Source organism: Natator depressus, chromosome 6 (genome assembly GCF_965152275.1).
Source record: "Natator depressus isolate rNatDep1 chromosome 6, rNatDep2.hap1, whole genome shotgun sequence".
Lineage (NCBI taxonomy): Eukaryota > Metazoa > Chordata > Testudines > Cheloniidae > Natator > Natator depressus.
The window spans coordinates 60,627,153-60,637,629 of record NC_134239.1 but is presented as its reverse complement, the minus strand read 5'-3'; the positions used below and the strand labels follow the sequence as shown (position 1 = coordinate 60,637,629).

The following is a 10,477-nucleotide window of genomic DNA, read 5'->3' as shown; positions in this document are numbered from 1 at the left end:
AAGCTTGGGGAAAGGGCAGGACAGTCCCGTGGTCCGGATGTGGCCCACAGGCCATAGTTTGCCCACGTCTGGTCTAGTGAAACTGTGTGGGAAGTATGACCCTCACCAGCAAAGCGCAGGCTGTAGAAGCTCAGGGTTAGTGCATCTACAGTGTAAATGGGAGCCCCAGCACCAACCAAGAAACCAATAAAACTCACCTGGACTAACTGAATTTATGTTGCTAATACCATGCTGCAAGGAGTATGACAAAGAAGCATAATTGAGCTCTACATTGATTGAATTCCTGATTATAAAGATAATGATTGCACATATACAGTATTGTTCCAATTACTTTATTTGTAAAGTGCCACAGATGTAGAAGAAGACTCTCTAGAAGAGGTAAAATCTGATGAACAAATAACTGGATCCCTACCCTCAAAAGTTTAGTAGATGAGATACAAGCAAATGCCCACTCTGTATTAATACAAAATGGGGAACGATATCTATACCAGAAGGGTTCATGGAATCAGTACATTTTCAGGAGTTTTTGGAAGGAAATGGGTGCACATTACTTGGGAAACTGTTCCAGGCACCTGGCATGGGATGACATAAAATGAGTCAGAACTTAATATGAATCACCACAGAGTGTAGCCACCTATGAAGTGGAACACAGCAGCTGTATGAACAGCACAACTATGCTATACAGTGAGTTATTGTAGTAAAGGAAAAATACTATATCCAACTGCAACCACAGGGAATTTAGGGAGGCAAAATGGAATTACCTGAAATGGAATTCAGCCATTAGAGGCTAATACCTGGACTTCTGCAAAAAGTGCTGTGACATCTCTAATGGCCATCAGTGATCAAGGCAGAAGTGCATCTCAGAAGTGTGTCTTCTATGGAGATCCTAAGAAGACATCCCAGGCTTTGTTTCACATTTAAAGATGGGGCAATAGCTGGTTGGATAAATGCCTAGAATGTTGCCAGTACAATACAGAAAGCAAAAGAGGAAGAATGGTGGCACTTCCGCACATTAACCAGCATAATCTGGGATGACTGGCAGCACTCATAATAATAAGAATGCAATTGAATCTCCTCATGTCAATCTCCTTACTCAGTGCCTCTCTTCATCATGGCCAGGCTGGAATGATAAGACTTTTTCAGTGAGGTTAAATAAAAAGGCTTCTCCTTCCAGGGCCAGGAAGCCAGGAGAGTGGAATTTGCAGGGCAGAATCCCTTGCAGAGATCATGGAGGATTTCATCAACTAGCTGAGAAAAGAAACTGATCCAGAGATTTTTGTCCAGGCCCTGAATGGAGCGAATCTGATAAGCGCAGTAAACGCTGGTGAAGAGAAGCTGATCAAACTCTACTAGACTCAGAGGGGCATCTGCCTGTGAAAGATGTTTCAGCTGCTCCTTGATCCCTTCTGATGTCTTGGGAACCTGGTGCTGGAAGATCTGGAGAAATCGCTTTGCTGGGCGCAGAGAGGCCAGTTCCTCATCCTGCAGCCTGATTGTCTTGTTAGCCTCAATCTCCAGTCCTTCCCAGAGCAACTGAAAGAGAAGGGCACTATGAGAGCAGGAAGTCTAGGGCCAACCACTGTCCCGCAATTGAGGGTCCCCTGCAGAGATTATGAAGAGATCTGCCACCCCTAGCAAATCCAGGATTGTATAAAGGAGGTCGGGGAGGGGGATGTGTGGGGTATGCAGTACAATAGGCAAAGATGATTGCTAAAGGTAAAACCACGTACATTTGAACAAACAAATTATATTTTGTTTTCAGGCTCCTGCATGTCTGTCTCCTACCCTATCCTTGACCTCCCCAACCAGTTCCTCTCATCTGCCTTATTCTTCCTTTCTGATCCCATAGTTCCCCTGCCTCCTATGGTGCTCTTCTCTTGCCTCCCCTCCCCACATTCCCCTATACCCAACAACATCTCTGTCCAGCCTGTACATGTCTGACTCCTTCTTGGTCTCTCTTTCAGGCTTCTACATTATCCTCTTTATCCCCCTCACTCCTTACTTCATTTGCTCCTCATAGCAGCCTGCCTGATCATATTAGCCAACGGTAGCCTGGCTTCCAAGCCATTCAAAATAATGGGAGAGGGTGGCTAATTTTATTAATAGCGGAGAAGGGAAATCACAGAGAAGTTATTGCTAGGATCCTGAGCAGCTTAAAACCAGCCCCCAGAATCATGAGTCAGGGTAGTATCACAAGGGCTGGCAATGCTTTAGCCCCATCTGACATCTTTGGGCAGCAACTCCTCTTACCTCCCTCTGAGGGCCAGCTCTCCTCCCTCCTTCCCTAACTTGCTCCCTGAAGTTCCCTGTTTCTGTCTCCTGCATGGCACTTCTCTGTGTTCGACAGGGGCGAAGACCATTTTTTTCATATGGGGGAAGCAGAGAGAAAAAAAACACTGTGACGGTTGAATATTGCTTTCATGAGTTTTGTAGCGACTAAATTTGTCCACTGTTAATGAGCTTCTGTTCCAAATTCAGCGTTGCCTTTGTCAATGCAATCCCTACATTTGGGGGTGGGAGATGGCTGCCTCTCCTCAAACCTCCAGTTGTCTACATCCCTGTTCCATGTCTCCTCCTCCTCCTCCTCCCCCACTTTGTATCTGGCCTTTCCCCTTAGCTTCGGGGAAGCCAGGCAGCATCTGCTGCTTTCTCCTACGTCGGGCGCAGCAGGCACCCAGCTGTTAGCCCTGGATGTTCTTTCTGTTGTAGCTGTGTCCTCTCTCCCCGGGCAGAGTTCACATCTCCCTGCCTGTCCCCCGTCCTCAGGAGCAGAACAGCAGGGCAGGGCGCATCACGCGAGCCTAGGCCCCTGGCCCCACCGGCTCTCCGGCAGAGAGGAGCAGGCAGCACAGGGCCAAGCACCCTGATCCAAGCTGCGTCCTCGCTGCGGGCGCGGGGTAGGGTGACCAGACGTCCCGATAAAATCGGGACTGTCCCGAGTTTTAGGTCTTCGTCCCGCGTCCCGACCGATGCACGGTCGGGGCGCCATTTGTCACGATATCGCGGCTTTGGCCGCTCCGGCGTTTTCTGTTTTGCTTCGCCAACTCCGGCCGCTTTTTTTTTTTTTTTTTGCGCTTCCCCCATGTGTCCCGTTATTTTCTCTGTTTAATCTGGTCACCCTAGGGGAAGGGGGGGGGGGGAAATCCTCGCGATCTGAGCTGCCCAGTGCCCCGAGTGCCGGTGGAAGTCTGCATTTCGCTACAGTGGTGCCCGGCGCAGGCCAGCCCCAAGGTTGGTGACCGCCCTTTGGGACAATCGTCGCTGGAAATACAGTTCAGCTCGCGGCAGCTCCGAGCGCCCTCGCGCTCCCTGCGCGCTGCCCAGGCCCAGACTCTACCCGGCGCCCGCCCGGCCGCCCGCAGCGCGTTTATTCATCCACCCACCATCAGCAGGATTAGCCCAAAGGCGCCACCTTGTGGGACGTGTTGTGACGACGAGAAGCTTTGCTTTTGTGTGCACCTTATGAGAGGGGCAAGGAAGGGGAGGTAACGGCTTTTATTGGACCAACTTCTGCTGGCGAGAGGGGCCTGAAGAAAACTCTGTGTGAATTAAAAGATATTAGCCCAACCTTTCCCCCCCCCCTTGTCTCTATAATATCCTGGGACCAACTCTGGTTCCAGCAACACTGGGTATCCCCTGTTGTCCCATCAAGAAGTTGAAGGACTGGGCTGACCAGGAAGCCAGAACTCTCAGGTAAGTCTACCTCTTAACCCTGGCACCAAGCTGGCTACCTTCTGTCCTTGCTCAGAGGGCTCCTTCCTATCTGCTTTCTCTCAGTTCATTTGAATAAGCACTCCTACTGCAGAATGACCTGTCCCACTCACCCCCCTAAACATGTCATAATTAAACCTTCCTTCCTCAGAGCATAAGCCAACAACTAACTACAGGGGTTAAGGAAAGTTATTCTATAATTATCCATTGTGGGGTTTCCTCTGAAGCATTTGGTGCTGGCTACCAACAGAGACGGTGCTGGACTAGTTGGACCTCACTCATCTCATTCAATATGGCAGTGACTTTGCCGAGATGTACACTAAGGCATCTTCCAGAGCAGTGGTTCTCAAACTTTTGTACTGGTGACCCCTTTCACATAGCAAGCCTCTGAGTGCGACCCCCCTTATAAATTAAATGCACTTTTTTATATATTTAACACCATTATAAATGCTGAAGGCAAAGCGGGATTTGGGGTGGAGGTTGACAGCTCGCAACCTCCCATATAATAACCTTGCAACCCCCTGAGGGGTCCTGACCCCCAGTTTGAGAACCCCTGTTCTAGAGTCTCCTGAAATAGAAAAGCAATGAGAACTAGCAGAACATTTGGGTGTTTAAAGCTGGACTGGGCAGAATCTCCTGACAGGAGCTCACACACTCTCATCCTTTCCCACAAGCCCCACAGCATAACCCAAATAACCTCTAGCATGACGTTGGCATCCTCCAGATTGTTATGAAACACATTCACATCAGCATGGTCCTCGGAGTGAAGCTGCCCATCTGGAAAACATTAAAGAGCCACAGAGCTTCAGAGAGCAACAGCTTAGCGCACCCTTCCTATTGTGTCTCAGTAACCATGTCTGTCTGTCTATCTTTGATATTTCTGAGGTGCCTATGCCTGTGGTATTTAAGGGTATAAATATACAGCAGCTGTATATTTATACAGGTGTAATTCTCAGCATGTATAGACATACAGCTGATAGCTCTCCTGGAGCTAGTGCTTAAAAATAGCAGCATGGCTGCAGCAGCTCAGGCTAGCCATCCCTGATACTGCCAGAGCCACACAGCTACTTTTAGACACTAGCTTGAACAAAGCTAACATGTGTATGTCTCCCCCCCCCCGGGGAATTAAACCTCCCAGCTGCTGTGTAGATGTACCTTAAGTGCCAAATAGTCTAACCATTGGATTTGGGGGAGCAGAATTGGGGTTTTATCAGGGAGATAAAGCAAGTTCAAGAAAGGAAAGGGAAGGTTTCAGGACATTGACCCCTTACTCCTAGCCAGTACCATTCTGGACCTGGGATGTTAGCGAGCAAAAGTATCTGCTTTGGTAAGCCTGTGGGAAAACCCTCCATGCTGGGATTTGTATCTGTCCCATTTGGTCTGAGAAAGATTCTGAATCGATCTCCTTCCATGACTGTTTTGTAGCATCAGCCTCCAGGAATTCATATTGTGCAGTGAAATGATTAACCATTAGGAGACCAGCTAATTCCTGGATGGATGTCACCTGGGGCCTTCGCTCATTTCAAGGGGATTTAAGCTGAGGGAGGTTAATGCTGCATCAGGGAGGGAGAGTTTCTGACCACCGGAAGGTAGCACTAAACTAGGATTCTGAGGCACAGCCCTCCCTCTTCTCTTGGCCTGTGTGCTAATGTATACTAACTCCCCTTCTACCAGTTCCAGACTCCTTCAGGCCAGGGAGGAGGAAGCAGGATCACATTGGGTGGGCCAGGATTAGGAGAGAACCAGCATGGAACACAGAATTTCTGTGTGCAGAAAAGCAGTGCTGGCAGCAAGAGAGGGAATGGGAGGCTGGCTGTCTTTTTGGGCGGGGAGGGAATCTTCTGGTTCTCATGTGAGGAGAAAGGAGGCAGAGCTGATGTTGGGTAAACTAGTCGTAAGCACTCAGCATATCTTTCTGTGGGATCTGAAGTGTTAAAATTAGCAGGTGCACATAACAAACAGAAATGTGATTTAATCTTTTAGTTGTATGGTGCTGCTACCAAAACCAGCTTCCAACTTTCCGTTCTGGAGGAAAGCTCCCCCTGGGGATGGTAGGAGCTGTTCAGAGATGGATACTGCTTTCCCTTCTGCCTGAGGGAAGGTTCATTTCTCTACACAGCTGCAGGCTGCCTGATCAAAGCCAGATGTGCTTTCAGAATGTTAGCTGGGATTTGAGCTGCTGTTTCCGTCTCCTCGGTGCACATTTCAGCAAGGCTTATAGCTCAGGTAAAGATACTGCACCCTCTAAGAGCTGCTTTTCTAGACTTCTCCTAGTGGCTACCTGATTCCCATTTCACCTTCTGCCTATTCTGACCACAGCTAAATGCACAGATCTCTATAGTTGGGGACATCCAGCCAACTGCAGGGTTTCAATGAACCAACAGAATAACCCGCTAATCACTCTTACTAATATTTTAAAAATACATTCCAGTGTCAGTGTAGAAGGTTGAGTAAAACATACATAAATAAAACATAACAAGAAATGTATGAAAATAATTGGCCCAATGTTCTTCAGAAATAGAAGCTCTTCTCACAAGGTTTCCCTCACAGTCTTTCCTAATCAACAGCCTTGTAAAGGCACCTGGAAAAACTTTCTTCAGCAGGGGCTGAAGGAGTCTCTCCTTCTGCCTCCAAGAGTTATGGCAGGTCTGCCTCACGCTAACTGGCAGTGGGTCTCTCACCCGGGGACAGCTGGGTATTTCATAGGAAACAATTCAGCAGGTGACCCTCTGATTTTGAAAGATGTAGTGTCAACAAAGACTGTAAGGGCATAAAAGGCATTTGGGGGGACAAATTAGTATAAATAAATAGTAGAGCACTCTCAAACTTCTCTGGAGACAAACTCTGCCATCCCTCTTCCCTCAGTCAGAATAGAGTCCAACATGGAGCACAATTCATTTGCTCTCTCACAGAAAGTTGTTTTTGTCAGGACAGCCTGCCCACCGGCCCGTTTGGGGAATTAGGTAAAACCCAGCACCAGTGGAACTGCCCAAACACATTTGTTTTGCAGAGCAGCCTCCTCCCTTGCAGGTGCACCTCCTACCTGTCTGCCTCCAGGATCCAGCAAACACATAGAGGACCAGTGCTGTCCACAGCCAGGCTCTGAGCTGCGGCTGGAGCAGGAGTGCCATGCCAGATAAGGGTCCCCACCTGTTCTGTAGATAAATGTCTTGGGTGAAGGGAGAGCTGTTTACTGTGGCTTCTCTCCTCCCTTTGTCTGATCACAGCAGCCTCTGCTGGAATGGATCCTCCCTTCTCCCTCTCTCTGACTCCAGTCCTGGGAAGGGCCTGCTGTTGCATTCTCTGTTCCCAAAGGGTATTTTCCATTGCAATCTGGAAACTTTAAGACTTTGTTGTTTAGTTTTTGGCAGAATTCTTAAAGCCTCTTTTCCAAATTCTGATTTTTTGCCACCTAAGTATTTTAATGGGAAGTTTCTAATTCCAAGGGATTTTCCATTTAAACACTTGACAAACTGGAGTTTAATCTAATTTCGCTGTAGAGTGTGGATACCCTCCCCCCCCAGATGTTTCTCCTAAGCTCCTTGGCTTTCTTTTAAATTTTCCATTTACTGAGTTTGGAATTTCAAAAACAATCTTGAAATGTCACAGCAGGATGGGGCTGGCAGCCTGTATAGGCTCCACAGCAGGACAACAGCATCCAAGATATACAGGCTGACAAAGGAAAGGTCATTCTTTCAACTGTAGAAACCTTCCTGGAGGGAAAGTTTAGTACAATGATCTGTCAGACAACAAAGACAAAAGCCAATCAGCCTTCAGTTAACTCACTGTCCACTTGTGTGATTGACTTCTGCATCTCAATAAACAATACCAGCCTTCAGTTTTGTAGTTATATATACACAAAATCCCACCTAGATCACTCCCCAGCTATTACCAGGTCTCTACCCCTGTGCACCCCTGACAGCCCCTTTCCTCATTTACAATCCCACTCATGCTAAGGCTCTGTGACCTCTGGAAAAAACAAACAAACCTAGGTTAGGAAGACAGGAGGTAGAACTGAAGTATACACCTTTTCAGCAGGAGGACAGAGGATTCCACTCTGATGTATATGCTGCCACCAGAATCAGTTAGACTATTGTACTGAGGCTCAGAGCTAATGCTCTGGCTGGTGGTTTGGGTCTGAGCATGTAGCACAGGGCCTTATGCAGCTGCATGGGCCTAGGGCTGCCACTGGCAATTAATATGGTTGCATTAGCTACAAAGGAGATACCACCCAATGGAAGAGGTATTTGTGATCCACAGAAAGTCCAGTGGCTTAGGAATAGGGAGGCTCTGAATCTCTCTCCTGAGGGAAACTGTTTTTGCCTATAGTTTGGCTAGAAAAGGAGGCTGTATTTTTACAATAGCCCTGGATTTCTAAAGTCAGGCTACTCTTCCTCACTTGCTTCAGATCCAGTTACTCCTTGTTAAACCCTTTAATCTAGGATGGGATCTCTCAACCTTTTTTGGAGAGTGAACATTGTAGTAGAGATCGTCTTGAGCACACCTCCCCTTCTCCCCTTTGCCATTACATCCTCTGCTTGCAATAACTACAGCAGTTGCTGGCATACAAAATTAGTGTTAGGAAAATATTTAGGTGATTTTAATGCAATTTAGCACTGGGGTGGAAGTTGGCAGTATGTGATCAGGCAGTTCCCTGTGGAGCACCAGCAAATTCTCCACATATCGGTTTGAGAACCACTGCCGCAGGAGGGTATTTAGTTATAGTTTATATTTTTTTCTTTGTTGAGTTTAAGGCAGAAGCTCAGGTAAAGCTAACAGCATTCTCTGGCTACTCCTCTTCTGCGCATCTGTAAGTAGATCAGATCACTGCACTGGGCCTTGCTCTGCTAATTCATGCTAGCATTTGTCAGGGTCAGTAGCAATCCCAAAGCATTTCAAACACAGCTGCTGTGAGGAAAGTTGGTCTGTTCCTCCAGTGGGATCTACCAGTCCCTACTAAGGCTCTGAAGACACCTGAGCATGGACAACTTTGGGTTCACGCTCTCCAGTGGAGGAAAAAAATGTACATTTCCTACAGAACTTGAAATATTTCAAGGCAATGCAAATCCATCTCTCATTGGTCCAACCAACATTAGGTCATGACTCCTCTCCCTTATTGTTACATACTACCCCTTCCAGCTCCACCAGCACTTTAGTCACTAGTCTGAGCAGCACTAAGTGAGGCCTTGTAGTCTCCAAGGATAGCATGGATGAGTGAGTAGGCTGCAGCTACAAGCATGGCTTTACACTGTTCTAAAGCCCCAGCTTTCTCTCACCAGAAAGGATTTGGCCCCAGTCATAACCCTAGTTTCCCTCAGTAAATACTCTGGATAAGATTAAACTCGATAAGTTTATGGAGGAGATGGTATGATGGGATAACATGATTTTGGTAATTAATTGATCTTTAAATATTCATGGTAAATAGGCCCAATGGCCTGTAATGGGATGTTAGATGAGGTGGGATCTGAGTTACTACAGAAAATTCTTTCCTGGGAATCTGGCTGGTGAATCTTGCCCATATGCTCAGGGTTTAGCTGATCGCCATATTTGGCGTCGGGAAGGAATTTTCCTCCAGGGCAGATTGGAAGAGGCCCTGGAGATTTTTCGCCTTCCTCTGTAGCATGGAGCATGGGTCACTTGCCGGAGGATTCTCTGCTCCTTGAAGTCTTTAAACCACGATTTGAGGACTTCAATAGCTCAGACATAGGTGAGAGGTTTTTCGCAGGAGTGGGTGGGTGAGATTCTGTGGCCTGTGTTGTGCAGGACTCAATAATGGTCCCTTCTGACCTTAGTATCTATGAATCTGTGGGTAGCCAAGAGCTTGTCCTTAAGCCAAGTGCTGTGCTCTGACTCCATTAGGACAGCGGTTTGGACTCTACCACCACTTCCTTTAGCAGTCCTAGCATTATGTCTTAGCTTGGCAGGGCCCTGCACTTCTTGCCCATCTCACTCAAGCTCCCCACTCATGCAAGAGTTTTCCTTCTGTTTCAGTGACCATCCCTCATTTTTCTGGCTTATCACAGTAACATTATCAAAAGGCTACATGTACTATGGTTCATGGTACTATGCCCCAAGCAACTTTGTGGGGTTGCAGCAGGGAGCATGCTTTATGAAGCTCTATCTGCAATAATGGATAAACTTCCAAAAACTACTACTTCTAGCACAATACATGCTGTCCCATAGCTTTCTATATTCCCACCAAACAACAGCACCAGGTCATGTTTCTAGCAGTGGCCACAAGAATATTTTCTACCTAATCACCTCAGATGGTGGGATGTGTAGACTCAAAGCAAAGCTGGGAATTGTATAAAACCTAGAAGGCCTGTTGACTGCTCTGACTACTGCTTCCCTCTCACAAGAAAAGCCATAACTTTTCATGACTATGCTGAAGACAACTGTCCTTCACTAGACAAGGCAGCTCTAAGTCAAGTCCCAAACACAAGGAGTTACAGCAGCCTAAAGAAAGCCAAAACAAAACAAAACCAATGCTCACGAGCATACAGTAGGGAAGAAAGCATATCTTCCATTGTTCCAATGGATAATTATCATGACCGTTAAAAATTTTCACCTTGTTTCCAGTCTAAATTTGTCTAGCTTCAACTTCCAACTGTTAAATTGAAGGGCCCATTATCATATTTTGATCCTCACATAGGTACCTATAGACTGTAATTAAGTTACCCTTTAACCCCTTTCTTAAGCTAAACAGATTGAGCTCGAGTCTGTCACCATAAGGCATGTTTTCTAATCCTTTAATCATTGTCATGGC

At 46.9% G+C, this 10,477-nt stretch overlaps 1 protein-coding gene across 1 annotated transcript; it reads right to left on the bottom strand.

Moving 5' to 3' along the window:
• Positions 1-326: 326 nt before the first annotated feature.
• On the bottom strand, positions 327-6,924 carry FAM180B (family with sequence similarity 180 member B). The gene is made up of 3 exons (XM_074957024.1): positions 6,755-6,924; positions 4,409-4,488; positions 327-1,533 (listed from the first exon to the last, which is right to left on the bottom strand). Exons 1-3 carry the CDS (start codon positions 6,840-6,842, stop codon positions 1,090-1,092), a joined length of 612 nt encoding a protein of 203 aa, XP_074813125.1. The 5' UTR covers positions 6,843-6,924; the 3' UTR covers positions 327-1,089.
• Between the last annotated feature and the right edge of the window lie 3,553 nt (positions 6,925-10,477).

What these genes read in the sequence shown, in the direction of transcription:
- FAM180B (XM_074957024.1), bottom strand. Translation starts at nt 6,842, where the DNA reads ATGGCACTCCTGCTCCAGCCGCAGCTCAGAGCCTGGCTGTGGACAGCA. An exon ending in TGGATCCTGGAGGCAGACAG is followed by an intron (nt 4,489 to 6,754) that starts GTAGGAGGTGCA and finishes AATGTTTTCCAG; the next exon opens with ATGGGCAGCTTCACTCCGAG. An exon ending in ATGCCAACGTCATGCTAGAG is followed by an intron (nt 1,534 to 4,408) that starts GTTATTTGGGTT and finishes CTTCTCTTTCAG; the next exon opens with TTGCTCTGGGAAGGACTGGA.